Raw genomic sequence first — 19,782 nt, forward strand, 5'->3', positions numbered from 1 at the left:
TGGTGACTTGAATTATTCTCGACTTAAGACAAAGGAACACTCCAAACCTCAACAGCTCCCACTGAGAATGACCAAGCACCAGGGTACTATCTATGAGATGGTAGGCATGAAGCATCAAAATCTTCACTGACTAAGCATCCAACACTTCTCTGGACTTTTACTGAGCACACTGCCATCCCTTTACTGGAAGTCCCATTTATTACTTCACACAGTAGACATTTCAAATCATCATTGTTATGGCTTTACTAAAGCATGTGGACCCAAACAGTGGAAGATCAGCCCCTGCTTTTGATTAATTACCTCCACTGCAGTAGTTGCTGTCTTTAATGCTTTCCACTCAAATGATCAGTCTATGTCGTTAATGTCTGCTTTATTCCCTCACTTCTTCACCTCTTTGAAAGAAAATCAAAACCTAAATTTCTGTGGACGTTTACTGCAACCACTGGGAAGATGACCAGGCAAACTTGTTGCATCTTCTCCGTTCCTTGGATTTACTGCACTGCGTTTACGTAGTTACTTGACATCACTTGTGTCCAAAGCCATTATTCACTCTTTACATGTCATCTCACTTTTTCCTTCCTAGCTCATACACAGCTATACACGCAAGATGAAATGGCTGTCCTGCTAGACAAAGTTTCCATCTAAATAAAAGTTATAAAATTGACATCTGGCAAGTTCTGTTACACAACAACAGGTTTTTTGAAACACTGCATCAAACAGAAAAGCAATTTCAAATGTTTATAATTTCCTTACCTCATTTTAAAAATCATTTGGTAGACAAAACATTAAGCAGGATGTTCTTCTTACATAACACAATGCACCACACAAAAAAATTCAAGTAACTTTAAATTAAGACCCTAAGCTACAAATTCATTCCTTCTAGACAATTACCAGATACCTGCCTATTAAAGATACATCCTTTGTTTACATATATATGTGATATTCCATTTTTTATTTTTAATGTTATAAATTAGCACATCCTGCAGAGCAGCTGAAATAACTCTTACTATTTGCCTAACACCCACTACAGAAACACAAATAGGCCAATTCATAAACATTTCTATTTTCTACCCTGAATTCAATCTTCCTGCAATTAACATTCTCCTCTCATAGGTGTACAACTCCCTACCTTTCTGTTCAAATCATCAATAGCCTTCTTCTGATACAGAAATGAACAGAGAAGACTCTAAACACAATGCATGTTAATAATTTAGTAGCAATACTAATCATATCTACAATGTTACAAATTGTATGTACTTGGAAACAAATTATATATTATAATATTAATATTAAAATATGACCTGATGGTGGTTATTGAGCGAAATAAAATATAAGGAAAGCCCTAGCATATGCTTGTATTATCAGTATAAAACCATTTGAAAAGCTCTTAATTACACTTTGAACTCTGAGTATTCACAGCGTTGACAAACTTCAACAAGCAGCTTTCTCAAAAAGAGCCTTAAGTGTCAAGATACCATGTTAAATGCTCCCTATCAGCAATATATACTTCTATTCGAGTCTTGACTTTTCATACTGTTACACTTGGAGTTCAGCAAACTTTTCAGCAGAGCAGCGATTTAACTCACACTTAGGCACTGAATTCAGTGGAGTTGCACGAATGAATAAGGTCCTTCACAAGTACAGTTAAGACAAACATCGATTTTAATACAGAATATGTATCCTTGGATGGATAAGGAACTGCTGAGGAAACTTCGAAGGAAAAAAGAGGCTTATAAAAGGTGGAGGATTATAAAAGGTAGAAGCAAGGACAGGAGGCCTGGGAGAATACAGGGATGTTGTCCGGGAAGCTAGGGACCAGGTTAGGAAAGCTAAGGCCCAGTTAGAATTAAACTTGGCTAGGGATGTGAAGGATAACAGGAAGGGATTCTATAGGTACATTGCAAATAAAAGACAGACTAGGGACAATGTGGGCCCTCTCCAGAAGTTACCAGGACAACTGGCTACCCTGGATTTGGAGAAGGCCGAGATTCTGAATGACTTCTTTGCCTCGGTCTTCACTGGCAAATGCTCTGACCAAAGCACCCAAGTCTTGGAAGGCAGACACAGGGACTGTGAGAATGAAGACCTTGGGCCCACTGTAAGAGAGAATCTGGTTCGAGACCATCTTAAGAACCTGAACATGCACAAGTCCATGGGTCCTGATGAAATCCATCTGTGGGTCCTGAAGGCGCTGGCAAATGAAGTTGCGAAGCCGCTGGCCATCATATCTGAGAAATCATAGCAGTCAGGTGAAGTTCCCAATGACTGGAAAAAGGGAAATATAACCCTCATTTTCAAGAAGGGGAAAATGGATGACCCGGGGAATTACAGACCAGTCAGTCTCACCTCCGTGCCTGGCAAATCTTGGAGCAGATTCTCCTGGAAGGCATGCTAAGGCACATGAAAAACAACAAGGTGCTTGGTGACAGCCAGCATAGCTTCACTAAGGGGAAATCCTGCCTGACCAATTTGGTGGCCTTCTATGATGGGGCTACAGAACTGATGGACAGGGGTAGAGCAGTTGATGTCATCTACCTGGACTTGTGCAAAGCTTTTGACACTGTCCCACAGGACATCCTTGTCTCTAAATTGGAGAGACATCAATTTGATGGATGGACCACTCGGTGGATAAAGAACTGGCCGGATGGCCACACACAAAGAGTTGTGGTCAATGGCTCAGTGTCCAGCTGGAGACCAGTAACGAGTGGTGTCCCTCAGGGATCGGTGTTGGGACCGGTCTTGTTCAACATCTTTGTCGCTGACACGGACAGTGAGATTGAGTGCACCCTCAGCAAGTCTACCGATGACACCAAGCTGTGTTGTTAGGTTGATACCCTGGAGAGAAGGAATGCCATCCAGAGGGACCTTGACACCCTTGTGAGGTGGGCTGATGCCAACCTCATGAGGTTTAACCATGCCAAGTGCAAGGTCCTACATCTGGGTCGGAGCAATCCCAGGCACAGCTACAGGTTGGGCAGAGAAGAGATTCAGAGCAGCCCTGAAGAGAAGGACTTGGGGGTGTTGGTTGATGAAAAATTAACATGAGCCAGCTTCAATGTCTGCTCGCAGCCCAGAAAGCCAACCGTATCATGGGCTGCATCAAAAGGAACGTGACCAGCAGGTTGAAGGAGGTGATCCTGCCCCCCTACTCTGCTCTTGTGAGACCTCACTTGGAGTATTGTGTGCAGTTCTGGTGTCCTCAACATAAAAAGGACATGGAACTGTTGGAACAAGTCCAGAGAAGGGCCACGAGGATGATCAGGGGACTGGAGCACCTCCTGTATGAAGACAGGCTGAGAAAGTTGGGGCTGTTCAGCCTGGAGAAGAGAAGGCTGCATGGAGACCTCATAGCAGCCTTCCAGTATCTGAAGGGGGCTATAAGGATGCTGGGGAGGGACTCTTCATTAAGGACTGTAGTGACAGGACAAGGGGTATCGGGTTAAAACTTAAACAGGGGAAGTTTAGATTGGATATAAGGAAGAAGTTCTTTACCATGAGGGTGGTGAGGCACCGGAATGGGCTGCCCAGGGAAGTTGTGAATGCTCCATCCCTGGCGGTGTTCAAGGCCAGGCTGGACGAAGCCTTGGGTGGCATGGTTTAGTGTGAGGTGTCCCTGCCCATGGCAGAGGGATTGGAAATAGATGATCTAAAGGTCCTTTCCAGCCCTAACTATTCTATGATTCTATGTAACACAAAAAACCCTCACTTTTTCATTGTGTACTTAGAAAAAAAAAAAATGTGACTTATTTTTCATTTGTGTGCGTTTTTTAAGTAAAGGATTGCCTATCTATCTGACACAGAATGGGTGAGGCAGGGGCAAGTGTTGCCTGGGGAGCAGAGGAACAGCACTCCCCAGAAGAGGATGCAGAGCAGAATAGCACAAAGGATCTCCAAATAAAAATGAACTAGCAGCATGGAGGGTTGCAATGCAATTCTCCATGCTTCTGTGCAATCACTGGCAATCATCATCATTCTTTTTCAAAGTATTTTACTCCAGCTGTCAGCTATGTATGTTAAATACACGTGCACATATATATACACACAGAAGTATACATTGCAGTCCTTGAACTTCTTTTGGAGAAGGTGCACTAAATCTAGATTTCCCCCCCCCCCCTCCCCAAAACCTCTCTTCACACATAAATTACAACAGACACTTTTAAAAAGGTTGACAAATTTGTTTCTGAATGGAGGTTATTCATACACATAAAAAAATACCAGTAATAAAAATGTCTACTTAACCTTAATGTCATGTAAAATAACTCCACAAGGAGCAAATAAAGGAACTAAATCTGACAGCAAAGGTTATGTGAGAAAAGATGTAGTTTGAGATCCCACAGCAAACGCCCCATGACATGCCAAAGGCTGAAGGAAATACACAAATGACCCTGCAACATGAGACCTCTTGCCCTTTCCAATTCCACCCGAAAGGCATATGCTACAAAGGGGGAGAGGCCTATTTCAGGCCCTTCCTTCCTTCCTTTTTGAAACCACCACATCCTGGACCACAACTATGTCCCTTACAAGCAGCTAAAACAAGGTGTTACTTTAAAAAGCCTGGTTTAAAAACATCAAAAGAACTTGCACTTCTTTCTCATAGCAAAGCTGTCATTGTTCATGCACCTACACTAAGCTTAATGTCTCTTACTAAACAATAATTTTATCCCTAACTTTAAATGTCCACAACAGAGATCAGGATAAAGCAGTAAAGTTTAATTCTGCTTCTAATTTTATCTGTTTAAAGTATATTAAAAGAAGTAGCATCTTCAAGATTTCAAAGTAGCCTGACAGCTATAATTCTGTATTTTATGTTTGTTAAATAAACCAGTGACATTTTAAATCATTTTTTCAAAAATAAATATTTGACACATTCCTATTTGCCTGATAAGTTAACATGTTTGCGTGTATGTGTATATATATGTATAAATACATATGAAAATTCTTTTTACAAGTATGACCAAAATATTTAGACTAAATGTTACATTTAATGTTTAAATATGTAAAAGTATTAAAATCAATGGTAAATTTGGACCTTGATGTGTATGCATGTGCAGACATGTACACACACTCCTCCCAACCCCTAATCATCAACAGATGCACTGTTTACACCCCCAAGAAGGGTTCTTAGACCTTTTCTGCCTGGCACTCCACATCTGCTTCCTTCCTGTAGCGCAAATCGGAAATGTCTTTTGATCAAACAAGATTCATCCATTCAAAACGCTAAGCACCATGCACACTGAATAATGGGAAGAGTCCATTTCTTCCCATGTAACTCAGAGAAATTACAGCTTAAAAATCACAGCATCTTTACCTACAGTAACAGTATTTATGAATCATTTATGTAACATTAGATGTCTACTTCAACACTGCTTCCCAACTGAGAACAGAGTTGCCCTACAGCACCTTGCCCTTCATGATGCAGTCACATGCGTCATGCGTGTAAGCTCCTTTGAGAAGCACTGTCTGTATCAGGTATGCACTCCCTGCTTCCCCAGCCACTGTCAGGATACAGGAAATTATTAGCAAAGCCTCAATCTCCCTGCAACTCAAAGCTACTGATAGCTGAAAACTCCAAAGGCAGGAATGCAGGCTAATGACTGAATTACAATGAAATGTAATTCAATTAATTACAGTAACAGTAGGGACAGAAATTGCTTGCTCTGAACATGCATAAGTGTGGATAGCGCTGTTGATGATTAACAAACCAGCATACTCTCAGGAAGGTAGGAAGACGGGATATCAGTTTCATCCACCAGGGATCAGAGTCCTTTCATTGACAGGTATGACCTGATCCACTGTAACTGAGCTGCCCCGCATAGCTGTTCTGCAGTGCTCAAATATAGCTACAGCTTGAGAGCAGCTGGGAATATCTGGGCTCTGACAGAGCAGACCCTACACTTCCCAATGACATTTACATTGCCCAGCGGCTAGCAGGTAGGTTTCAAGGAGCACAGGGCACAGGCTACTTGCGGGAGGTCCCTACCCTGCAGTAAGGAAGGAAACACAACAGACAGGCAGCTGACCATGTAAACAGGCCACTGCATGGGCAGCATCTTTGTTAACAGCTACAAGAATTAAGACATTTCCTCTTAGTGGGAACGGGAGTTTATTCCATAACCTTATAGGAGATGATTATAATTGGAGCCTGACAAGTAAGATTTTGGCCCAAGAGATCCAGTCACTTGGAGTTACTGTTTCTGAAGGAAGCACGTGCCTATGGGTAGCCTCTTTGCTGGACGGAGTAGCACTTTTTACAGACACTCCAGAGCTGAGATAATGAACAGACTACACAGGTTCTTTTAAATCACTACTATCAGAGGATTCACTTGTCCTCACGTGTGGGTCTTGAAAGACTGTAACACCATACATTAGATTTGATATGGCACTGCCAGCCAGAGAGGAGAATCTGCTAGGTCTGCTGGAGCCTTGCCCAAGCTGTCTCCATTTCCTCACAAGGATTTTTTTGACTCATTGTCGAGGACTGTAGCATGCACAATGTGCTTTTGTACAGCTCACAAGAGGGTGGGCCTTCAAAGGTCAGGAAGGCTTCTCCTGTAATCTCTATAAAGGGGCTGAAAATACGGCTCACTCATTTTGCTCATCCACTATCAGTTCCAAACCAGAAATGTTGAAAACGTGCATTATTCCTGTTAAACAGGAAAAGGTTCAGCACTAAACACAGGCAAATGAGAGAGATAATAATAAGTACATCTGAGAACTATATAAGAGCATAATGCTGCTCCTTCTGATTTTATGACAAGGTTAAAAGCATGTTTTGAATTTAGCCTATATTAGTAGTGAACTATTGGTCTCCAAGTGAGACTTCACTTGGAGTTTTGCGTACAGTTCCGATGTCCTCAACATAAAAAAAACATGGAACTGTTGGAACAAGTCCAGAGGAGGGCCACAAGGATGATCAGGGGGCTGGAGCACCCCCTGTATGAAGACAGGCTGAGAAAGTTGGGGCTGTTCAGGCTGGAGAAGACTGCATGAAGACCTCATAGCAGCCTTCCAGTATCTGAAGGGGGGCTATAGAGATGCTGCGGAGGGACTCTTCATTAAGGACTGTAGTGATAGGACAAGGGGTAACGGGTTCAAACTTAAACAGGGGAAGTTTAGATTGGATATAAGGAGGAAGTTCTTTACCATGAGGGTGGTGAGGCACTGGAATGGGTTGCCCAGGGAAGTTGTGAATGCTCCATCCCTGGCAGTGTTCAAGACCAGGTTGGACGAGGCCTTGGGTGACATGGTTTAGTGTGAGGTGTCCCTGCCCATGGTAGGGGGTTGGAACTTGATGATCTTAAGGTCCCTTCCAACCCTAACTATTCTATGGTTCTATGATTCTATTAGTAAAATATTTAAGTGTTAAACAATAAAGAAAAGCCAAAAAAAAAACTGTTACCCACATCCAGGTACTGAAAATAATTTAAAAATATATGAAATCCAGACAGTCCCACAGTAACCCATCCTTTTGTATTAACAGAGAGAGAAGGAATACAGAAATAATGAAGAAAGGTAGCCTCACCCCAACCAAATAATATTTCAGTAAAAAAGAACATAAAATAATAAAACTGATTATCAGATGCTTGATTTTAATTATTAATTTAAGCACCGAGAAAAACACTAATGAATTATATTCACTTCAGTTACAAATGCCTTGTATGTCCTTTTGTGTTATTGAGCTTTCCAGAAAAAGTTTCGTCTTCTGCTAGCTATACATCACAGCTGCTTTCTCACATTTCTCAGAAAATAAACTTTATACACTGACAGGTGAAGACTCAAGCATGTACTAGGCTGCCAAATTCAATCAGGCAGAACTATACGCAGCCTCCCTTCAGGGCTGCTTCTTTGAATTAAAAGTTTGCAGAGGTCAACAACCTTTCTGCCCCCGGTTTTTTTGTAAGCAGAGGAGGTTTTATACCAGCCTGTCAGCCTACTCAACTGGAAGTTATTAGTGTTCTCTGCTACAAAAGAAACCTAACTCAAGCCTTAAACATTTTATAGGGATAACAACTGTTGGGGAATCCCACAAATGAAATCAGCCAATGTGCAAAACCAAAAGAGATCTATCATCAATATCAATTCAAACCACTTACAGATTGTTAAGAGACCCATTGAATTACAGCCCTCAATCTCAACAAAAACACAATTTGGTTTTGAGCTGTATTTAGATGATGGATGTAGTTCGCTTCTGGAGTAACATGGCTGGATTTTATACAAAGTCATTTAAACAGAAAATTTGCTCATACCTGTTACCTGAAAAGCAAGACTACATCATTCTGGTTTTCCACATTTTTGCTAATAAAAAAATTCGCATATAGCAAGATGAAGAGTGTATTTCTTTTCCTTCTTAAAAACTTCAGCAAGAAATAGATCTTCTACATTGTTCTAGCCCTGAAGGAAAATCAAACATCATCTCTATAATCCTTTCTCAAAGGATTATATCTTTCCAAACTAACCATGAACAACAACCCAGGCAAAAGTATGGACAGGGAGAAAAGATCCCCTCTCTTTAGCCTTTTGTGAATAAAACCATTGCTGAAACTGAAAAAGAAACTGGGCCAAAAGAAGTTGATGAAGGACATAATTCCAAGGGAACTCAGCTCAGAAGTATGCAAATATTTCCAAACAGAAAACAAGAATAATTTTTCCCTGGGAATACAGGATGGATACTTACACAGCCTCCAGCAAGGACCTCTGCAGGAAGTGGAATGGAACCATCTTTCTTAGTAAATTTGTCTCGGACAAAGTCATTAACCTAGTAACGATACAATACATTACACACAATTTTAAGTTATTTTTCCTCCTTACTAAGAGACATCAAGTACATCTGCAACCATATGTATTAGAGTGCTTGTAAGTGGTCATCTTTCACACATTTTAGGAAATAAATCCTGTTATGTTAACAAACAAAAGGATGCCAGAAAAAAAAAAGGTACGTACAGTTAGCTTAATAGCCTTTTCTGGAGCAACACCTATCAGCTGTGGTAACAAGCCTATAGAAACAAAGACATCATAAGGCAACATTATCTTCCTAATAGAGAAACTAGCATTTTATAAGAGCGCTACAGAAATGCCTTTCTGCACATGGGATATCCTTTGAGGTGGATGTCATTTAAGTGTGTGATGCTGCTAGAGCACTACATATTCATACCACCCAATTTTATGTTAAGATCTCTGTTGAACATGGTAATAAAAAGGGCGACCAGATCTGCCTTCCACAACCAAGTCAAGCCTAATGCTGTTGCTGTACAGAAGTAAAAAAAGGTAAGGACTGAACATACACCTTAGATATGTCTATTACATAAGAATTCATTTGACTTTTTTAGCAACTTAGTATCATTTTCCCCTAAACCTTACAATCACTGTTTAAAGTAGGAGAGTAATTGTGAGACATACATGACTGATAAATGATCAACTCACTTTTACTTGATTCACTGACCTGAGTTTTCTGAAGGCTCCGGTCAACTAAGCATGAAAAGGATTTTCTTTTGTTCAGTCCAACATGGTAGCAGGAACTTCTTTAAACCCTATTACTGTTAAGTATTTTTTATCTCACCCAGAGGAAGCCTTAATGAAGAGAAACCTATCCTGAAAAGGACCTTGTTCTTGAAAAATAGCTACTACCAAAATGAACTTCCATACACTGCACATACACTTTTCTAGGAACTAATAGGTTTAAGAAAAAAATCAGTAGATGGCAGTCTTAACTTCCTAACATACAAGATCATAACAGCATCTTTTATTTTTAAATACATTTTTGCCATAATCCTTTTGGCATATTGATAGGTCATAAACCTTAAAGGGCTTATTTTTCTAAGAAGTGGTCACTTCCTAATGTTATTCCATGGTTACAGAATATCAGGTTTTCAGAAGTGTTTGCCAGTTACCTAACAAAAATCCCCCACTAATTATATCAGAGATAACAGGAATAAAACTGTTATTTTCATACAATGCAGCTTTCCACTACCCTTTAAGTGAAAAGAATAATAACTAAAAATTCATTTTTAAATGTTCAAAATTACCAAAAGTACTCAGCCTGCAGAATTTTTATACTACTTCCTTAAAAGGAAGCTCAGAGCAAAGGTACCTAAATAGAAAGAGCAGCAGTTAATATACGTAGCGTAGTGTTTTCTTCCAACATAATACTTTCTATGTGATTTACAGACTTACTATGCTGAGGAAAGGTAGTTATTAAATACAAAGAAAGGTTGACAATAACAAAAGAAATGCTGCCCTCCCAACCTGAATCTTCGATCTACCATGAAAAGAAAATCCAGCTCTGCAGTGCCTACACTTTAAAAACCCAAAACTACCAGACAAAACACAAGACAATCCCCCCTTCTAGGCAGCTGAACTCATTGGGCACACATATTTGGTGTACCAGAGAACCTGCATCGTTGAGTGAAGGACTTTAGCCAACTCTAAAAATAATTCTGTTGATTACTTTAATATACTACACAGACCATATAATTGTATCAGTCCAAGATGTAACATGCTGACCATTAACTGTAGTATTTTCAAAGCAACTTCTTACACTAAACAATCCTAAAGACAATTATTATACAGACTATTAAATAGTTTAACAAACTGACATGCTCTCAAACAAGCACATTTTTTCTCAAGCGTAAAGCACTGGTTCCAACTCATTAATGGAATTATCCTTGATTTCAAAGTGTTTGAGAAAGGTTAGAAAATAAAAATAACAAATGATCAGGTTTAGAAGCTGCCGTGCAAACGTGGTTGGGGGGAAGAGAAAGAAAACAGTACCATAGAACAGCACTGTAGAAATAGTCTCATAAATGTAACTCATGGAGTATTTGCTGTTGCAAAAGATTTAGCAACAAAAAAGAAAAACAATTCACCAGTAAGACGTTATTTATGGAGATTACAGCCATTTCATCAACATTTTCACTGACATATTCCTCCTCTACTCACTTGCATATCAAAATCCTGCAAGATTACAAAGAATTCTTTAGCCAGAATACACAGACTTTCACATGCAAAAACCTCCCAGATATTGTCCTTAAAGGACATTGTTCAGTGTCTTCATTGACAGAACATGTTGCAAAGCAGAAAAAAAGGCTGTGACCATCACAGAAGTCACTTTCTCCAACTAAAAAACAAACATGTGCCAATTTATAAATACTTTACTGATCCTTATGATAACTGCACACATCATCATTTAGGTGAAATGACAATTAAAAATAGAGAATTCAACTAAATATTGATTTCAGAGGACTAACTAGCATGGACCTTCTATGTAAGTCACTTTACTGATGTGAGAAAAAGCCTTCAGAATCTTCTAAGCTAAAACAAGATATATCTTTCAGTCTAACTGATAAAACTGATTAAAGTTGCTTTGAATTCTTAACCTGTATTTTAGAGGAGGGGTTTTTAATTGTTTTTTTTTTCTTTCTATCACAACTTTTATGAGTTCCACTATTGATATTTAAAGTAAAATAGAGCAACATAATACAACAGCAGGATTCAATTTCTTGTCCACAGGACAAAACAAGTCCTACCACCTGCAAAAATATGAGCCAGAACTGGCATCCAGTTGACAGGTACATTACAAAATTACTGTCTTTTGTCTCTTAACAAAAAATATTTGCAGTAAAATGGACCTTTATTCCTCACATGCTAATCTCCCTCTGATATTTATCACCAGCCAAAAGTTACAGTCCTCAATTTGTGAGCTAACAATCATGTCCACAACACTCATCTCAGAAATTAGGACTTTAAACAACCTAAGCAGCACAGAGCAAATCAGTAACAAAAATACGTCCAGTTTTTCCAGCAATTCCTTACGATGAACAGTGCTCAAGGGAAGATACATATTGAGTTTTATGAAACAGAAGCAAAATTGTATATGATATCAAGTTTCCTGGTTTTCCCCTAAGAAACTAGGTGCTGAGGTATTAGAAAAGAGGCAGAAAATCCCTGACTTGGTATAATTTATTTTTTATTCACTTACCTCTGTAAAGACCAAAAAAGCCTTCAAAACGCAAAACCTTTTTAAAGCAGTCAAAACTGTTTTTATACATCAACTCTCCTACGACTGAACCAGTGGAGCGCTGATTCTGCATACGAGTTTTCACCAGGTCTATGGGATATACCGCAGTTGCACCAACAGCTGTAAGGAAACATTTAAGTATTGTTTCTGCACTACCATTGTTGGTGTAGTACATTATTTTTATGATGATTTTCTACAATATTTATTTAAATACAAAGAATACATAAGCTGGTAAGATCTCTGATGTTTTGGAAGAAAGAGAGGACAATACTAAAAGTCTAGAAAAAAGTCTCAAGGAGAATGAATTACAGTTACTTAAAACAAGGTGTGTAAAACAATCTGAACTATTAGTAAGGAATTTCATTACTGGTGTAATTTCAGAGGACTGTGGAGAGATACCAGAACAGAAGCATTAAGGAAAGAAAGGGAGTGGCATAACCAGAAGCAGCTCCACCCTACAGTTCTTCACGTTTATAACCAAGAAATGCATCGTAGATGAGACCGAGTATTCTGGCAAGACAGTGTTAAACTAACCTAAACTTGAAAACGGAAATATTACTCACCTCCAGCAACTGAGCCCAAAGTGAACCTGTAAGCTGACTCTGCTACCTGGAGCCAGATAGGCCTGCCAAACTCTCCAAAAGATTGCTGTGTGAGAGGGAACAAAAAAAAAAAAAAGGAAAAAGGACATATAAAGCACTTGAAAATCTGCAGGGGAAAACAAAGATGCTTGTGAATGGGCTTTTATAATGGTACAGAAAGAATATGATAAAAATTGGTAGCTTTACGTTATGGAGGAAAAAAATAGTTACTATATAACTTCCATTACGCCTAATAAATGAAGCACTTTTTTCAAATACTCCTTTCAGAAAATATTCTTCCTTATATATTCCTAGTATAACTAAAACAAATATGGTCAAGAAAAAGCAGACAGAAAATCCAATCAACTTTGCTACTTTCCATTCTGTTGCCTTTGAGTTTGTGTGGCATCTATCTCCCCCTTTTGGCTCAAATAAAACTCATTACATCAAAAGGAATTCAGTATTTCACAGACAGCATCTATCAAGATGGGATATATTTTAAGGTTACATATACATTAATACATAGCAAAACCATGACATTTGATGTCTTCAAAACAGTAAAAAGTCAATTATTTCTCAAAGTATTCTCCACAAGTCTTTTTCAGGCAGCTGCTAATTTACAAGCACAATGATGACCTCCCTCACTTCAATCACACACACTATTATAAATGTATAGTGTTCTAATTAAATATAGGCCTGCACAGAAAATATTTGCAGAGACTCATATTATTAGATGGTTATTAGAAACAAGGTAACTGATAAGCAAGATGTAAGTGTCCACAAACTTGCACTACAGCGTACAGATCATGGACCAAATTTTCTTCCAAACACAAACAAGAGGACAAGAAAAGAATTTGTTATGCAGTATAACTTGGCTAGGCTATATTACTGGCCAAGATATTAACTGTTAAATTCCATATGAAAGCCCATCTCCCCAGAACAAACCTGTTTTTCTTAAAAGCACCCTGTGCCATTAGCAGATGCGCTCCTGACTGCACAGCTGGAATATATACAGACCACAAACTGCTATGGAAGGCTTTGCTCTGATGCACACTATGAACTCTTCACAAAGATTATCACATGTGCATTTCCCAGTTAACTCAGCAAGGCTACTTAACTAAGTTAAGTTCAAGTTATTGAAGCTCTGAAAAGTGAAATATCCACAGAAAGACAGCAGGTACCTCAGTGTAAGCTACTCTGTTTGGACTGGTATTACACTGGATGTGCAAAAACCTGCCTTTATCACATAATGTTACACTGTATGTACAAAATGTAGAACAAAAGCCCATAAGACTAAGATGTGATCTTTACCTGTCATTACCTGCGATCATTACATGTGATAAAAAACATGAATTATATTTTATACAGTTTTTCTACAGAAGAAAAAGATACACCTAACATCATTTGCTTCCACATGACATTTTCCTCTCCCAGCAACATATCTTAACAGAGAAGAACTGGGAAATTCTAGGTAGCATCAAAATGATGAAGTGCACATACGCTTAAATCAAATGTATTGCCTTTACAAGCAATCAGAAACAATAAATCTGATTAATGTCCTCACTATTCTCAAAACACCAAATTTTTCTATCTAAAAAACAAAAGTTCACAATAAAATCAAAATAATCATACACACACACAAAAAAAATCCTAAAATACAGAGATATTCCTTTTGATTGATGTAAATAAAAGACACACACAATAGTAATACTCCACAAAGGCTTAGAAGTCATTCTTCCTTACACAAAAATTTTCTCCTGCTATAGCACACCTGCTTCTTTTTAGCTGTTTTAAGGTTATTCTTTTCCTAAGCTCCACACAGTACTCATCAAAATTCAATCACAGAATCATTATATTCAGACATTAGTCTTATTGAGTACATCACTGGATGTTAAAAATCAAACTCTGAAGGAAATGTCACTTTTATATTATTAAATAAGTGTTCACAAAGTTTGCAGTTTACTTGTGTGTTCAGATGGGTATGTAAATGAATGTAATTAATGCTATAGCTTTCAAATCATGAATATTTATAAACAGAAAATTACTGTAGCTGTCATCCCCATAGGATATTCAGCTGCTAGGCTTTAAGAAAATCTCACACAATGAAAAAAAATTGACAACAGAGTAAACATGGTTGAAAGCAAGTTAATTTCCATTTCCAGCAAACCTACATAGAATTACTTTATGTAAAAATGTAGATCTTCCTTTAAGAAGGAATTTTAAAATCATACACAAATAATTACAGACTTGGTTTTATTTTTCAGGGACAGCTGGACCTCTCTGAGATGATATTCCCTCTTCCAGGAAGGGATATCTTTCATTTTATTAATACAGTTATATAAGGTAATATAAGGTTCACTTAGGAAAAGGTCTATTAAAAGACTGTTCCTTATAAATAAAAGAAAATTAAATTACTTTGCTTTTTGTTGTCCTCTCTTAACACAGAATGTAGACTAGGATGAAAATATAATGTCTTACTCCAGGAGTGTGAAAAGAGTATATTCTGTTCTATTGATGAGTAAAACTTTTATCAGTGAGCTCATTTTATAACAATGCCAAGTTACAAAGGTAGTTCTGAAGTGTAAAATAAAAAAAGTCAGTATTTTGTCTAGTCATAAAGGTGAATACGAAGACACTGATTAAAACCAAAGTTGGCAGTTAGGAACGTAATTACAAAACTTCATCAAAATTATTTCTCATTAGTCTGGATAAACGTATACACATTTCTGTGTCAATCCATTCTATCATTCTTGTCATCAGGACTCCATAGGAAGACTGTTACCACTAAGTAGGTTTTGAACACTTACTTAATTGGCTTACATGCCTAATAGCTTAAGGACAATAGAGCATAACATTAAGAACAGAGCAGACACTGCATTTCAGACCAATTTGTTTGAAAGAGAACTAAATGATCAAATCCACCTGTAATAACAGTCACCAAAATACACTCAGTCCCATGTACGGAAGACTTGCTATATTCCATATAGGACAATTTTTTAATCATAGCAGTTGAACTTTCAAGATTTTCCTGTCATTAATACATATCCTAGATTTTGTAGTGGATATAACTGCTTAAAAGAACCTCTGCAATATGCCTAGGAATGCATAGGACGTTTTATAAACACAAGCTTTTATTTTCAGATAGACTCTTGGGTCTCCTCATCCACTGGAAAATACAGGATACTCGTGTGGCTAATAAGGCATGGGTGACTTTTGTCACTACACTGCCACTTTACTTCAGGCCACTCTGCAGCAGTACTATCTGTCACTGGCATCAGCAGGATAGTGAATCTGAACTTCACTTTATGGGAAACAGTGTAGCTTGGAACGGTTGACAAAGGTACTGCTGCCAGCTGCATGTCCTCCTGCCCCAACAGCCCAGATGGCTGAGCTACTTGCAAATCAGTTGCTGAATCACTGCAATTCGGGAGCAGCATTTTAACACAACTCATCACCAGTGTCAGATTGCCATAAATGCTGAGCTGCAAGATGTGGCTGTTCAGCAATTGATTCCTAAGGAGCCCAGCTGTCTGTGTACCAAGCAAGGTGTGGACAGCTGGGAGCAGAACCCAGCCCAAACCAGAATAATGCCCCCTTGAGAATCAGGACCCTTGGATGTTTTGATAGGCACTCCATAAACTCTTAACACAGACTGAAAGAGAACTGAAGTAGTTCAGACATTGCAAGAAAGTGAGAACCTTCAGGATGAAAAATTACATTTATCTACCGAGTACGCAAAGATGTATTTAGTCAGAACAATGGGATATGCTCATACAAGATCTTCAGAATCTTCCCTTTGTGTATTACAGGGGGAAAAGGGATGTGGAGACATCCTTGGAGCAAAATGCACTGGTTCAGATGAATATCATTGTATTTTCTTGCAAACCTTACTCCAGAATGTAGAGCTCTGTGGAATTAAAATTTCTCATTAAATTCTAACAGCAAAAATAAACAAAAGATTGCTCATCAGAAACCTTTAAGATCAGATCCTATTTTTTGGTTTGTTTTGCATAATAAACACTTATGTGCAACTGGACTATGTACTTTTTGATTATGAAACCGTGTAATTCACCATGTATATATGCCCTCCTTTCTGAATCTGCTTGTAACTGTTTCAAGGTCAACCAACTCCCCAAGACTTTCTTCTCAGGGCTGCCCCCAGTCCATTCTCCACCCAGCCTATATTTGTGCTTTAGATTACCCTGCCACACATCAGACCAATCTAATATGACATCTAGTACCTTGTTTAGATGCATACTCAATAGCCTGCCCGATTTCTATCCTAATAGCAATACATACAGCATGTTTCAGAACCTATCGAAAGTGTATTATTATTATTTTTCACATGTAAATATACGTAAACATTCACTTAACTTTAACAATTTTATTCTTTTTCTACCTACCTGCCTCTGGAGTTCTGCCAAGTTGTAAGGTAATGCACCTTCTGCCAGTGGTGCTATTCTCTCTATATCTGCCATAGTTAAGCGCCTTTACAAAGGACAGAGAAAAATAAATTACCGGCAGATAAAACACCAAATCCAGTAATACTGTATTCCTGGCCACATCCCACAGAATACATCTTGAGTTTAAAAAACCCACTTGTCACATCTGAATGCACATCTAAGAAGTCTGCTATACTGCAATAAAAAATGCTTGGAATTAGAAGGGCATTCTCATAGCTTGCAAGTGGAAATAAAGGGAGCCTGGATTATTCCTATAACTAGGAACAAGGGATATACTACACAAATTAACCTATTTCTATCTATTCCTACCTAAGTTTTCACATGTGTTAAAGACCCATGCAAACCATCAACAATACTTAGAGTTGATAATACCAGCGTACTGTAGTCTTTTTGGACTACTGTAATGTATTTTGCTATTTTAAATGTTTACCTATAATATAACAACTAATAATTGTGTTTGATATACACAATTCACTTACAAAACTCACATCAAGGTGAGTTTACATTGAATAAATTACTGATAATGAAATATAATACAAAACTTTGCAAAATTAAGGTGAAAATTAGTAGCTTTCACACAGAAAACAACTGTAAAATGCTAATATTAATTATGTTACCCAGTAACACTGTATAAATCAGCAAGTTGGTAGAGAATATCTACTTCCAGTGGTGTAATTTGTGCGAAGTGGATTGCAGAGTGCGTAAATTCCTCTGGATTCAAAAGAGAAAGAGAAATAAAGTAATTGCATTATTTGTCGAATTTCCTCTTTAAACGCTCACAAATAACTTCAATACCATCAAAACGAAATCTCTCTCCAAGAAGCAAAATCCATTATGCAAAGGGAAAAAAATATCTTTAGGAGAACATTTATCTTGAAACAGGCCTTTGCATCACAGATCAAGTCTGACTCCACAACTGCGATTTAAGGTAAGAATTCAAAGTCAACAAAAAATCCTCTTATTAGCAAGCTTAATAAAACCACACCCACAATTTGTGACACTTGTTTCTAAAGTTCTGTGAAATAGAACAGAATAATGGGCCATTATTCACAGTTTTAAGAGCAACTGACTCATCTATTGCCATCATGTCCAGATTTTTTGCTCTGCTAGCTCCGAATGACCCCAAGTTTAGGTATTCATCTAGCCAAATTATATGACAGGTTCATGACATAATTGGCAAGCTGCAGTAAACAAGTCTGAGCTGTAAAAACACACTTCCTTTTTTTTCCACAACACAAATCCAAGCAAGATGTATTTACGCATCTGCACCAAAAAACATTGCTAGACAATTTGTTAGCACAATTTGGAGGATGAGGACACGCATTTTATGTTTTCCTTTAGGGACAAAGGTATGCAGAGCATATGAACATAACCCAAACAAAGAATGGGGGGGGGGGGGGATGCTTTTTTGGCATGCTTTTCACCACACACAGACTTGGCTGGTCCCATCCATACAGGTAATAAAATCAGTGATAAAATCTGTCATAAAATGACTACGAAAGCAATCTACTCATGCCTGCAGCAAGACTGAAATATGGCAACTTTTCATATGCACACAGATTACCTACGTCCTAACAGATATAAACTATATATAAAACCGCTCAGGCAAGTAAGCACTAAGAATTCATAAATAATTACAATTTTTCTAAAAAATATTTAATTGTGAATAAAGTAACTAGAGCTAAACCAACATGGGGATTACTGATGATGGATTTTCAAACTTAACCCATTCTATCACATTCCCTTTCTATTTCTAAGCAACCATGAATCCCTTTCCAGAATTTTTCAACGAGTGGTAAAATTCTCAACAACATACTGATTTTAAGTTAATCATTCAAACTAATAAGGCCAACAAGGCCAATTCTTCTCCTCAATGAGCTTGCTAAAAATTATCACTAACCTGTGAGGATGAAAATCACTCTTTAAACACTTTTCATAGTAGCCCTAACCTTGCATACTACTGCAGCTTCCAACTTGCCTTAACTCGTGTGCAATAACAGATTACAAATTGGACAGAACTAAAACACTAATAAAATGTAGGAAACATACTTTACCTTTTGTGACTTCAACATCTTTTCTTGTACCTGCTATATTACTGTAGATTTTCCTAACAATATCCATGTTATTCAAAAGGGCATTAAATGCATTGAAATAGGAGAAGCTGACCTGATGTGAAACGGTTCCACCAGCTACCTTTAAAAATAAGGAAAGAATTAAAGATCTCTTTCCATTCCTGCAATTTTAAGATATTTTTTGATAAAAAACATTAGGGCAGAATTGTTAGACGGGATACTACTTTTTTGGTAAAAACATTAGGAAACAATCAGGAAATAATCATTTAAGTAGATAATTATTCAATGTATCTGATGCATGTACTAAATATGCCACTGTTTTTCTTATATTCTATTTCTAATAGACGAATGTAAATGCTACTTCAGATAAAGGCACTAACTGACTTATTGCATCACATACAGCAGTGACTATTTCCAAGTCCAGAGTTAGTAGATACTATAAATTTTACACAAGATGGTATGTTTTATTAGTTAGACAACACAAGATATATAGGGAAAATAGTAAGATAAAAAGATATTCCTTTGTATTTTTATAACTTTCATTCTTACATACTTTTAATACTATATACTGTTAGTTTATAACTTTTACGTCATTACTTCACCTACAGATCTTGCCAAACTATCTCAGCTGTAACCATTCTACCTCTAGAATC

General features: G+C 37.7%; 1 protein-coding gene across 3 annotated transcripts in view; it reads right to left on the reverse strand.

Annotated features, from left to right (window-relative positions):
- The window catches only part of SLC25A12 (solute carrier family 25 member 12), a 50,061-nt gene that overhangs the window by 7,416 nt on the left and 22,863 nt on the right, over positions 1-19,782 (reverse strand). For all 3 annotated transcript variants that reach the window (XM_061453402.1, XM_061453413.1, XM_061453421.1), the window contains 7 exons: positions 19,112-19,250; positions 17,675-17,768; positions 16,998-17,082; positions 12,577-12,661; positions 11,975-12,133; positions 8,941-8,993; positions 8,675-8,755 (listed from right to left, as the gene is read on the reverse strand). In XM_061453402.1, the coding sequence (XP_061309386.1) occupies positions 8,675-8,755; positions 8,941-8,993; positions 11,975-12,133; positions 12,577-12,661; positions 16,998-17,082; positions 17,675-17,768; positions 19,112-19,250 (696 nt within the window). The remainder of the gene's footprint in view (positions 1-8,674; positions 8,756-8,940; positions 8,994-11,974; positions 12,134-12,576; positions 12,662-16,997; positions 17,083-17,674; positions 17,769-19,111; positions 19,251-19,782) is intronic.

The sequence above is a fragment of the Pezoporus flaviventris genome, unplaced genomic scaffold, assembly GCF_033815535.1.
Source record: "Pezoporus flaviventris isolate CSIRO_AGI_PZ_B2104156 unplaced genomic scaffold, CSIRO_AGI_Pfla_v1 ptg000001l, whole genome shotgun sequence".
In the NCBI taxonomy this organism is placed as follows: domain Eukaryota; kingdom Metazoa; phylum Chordata; class Aves; order Psittaciformes; family Psittacidae; genus Pezoporus; species Pezoporus flaviventris.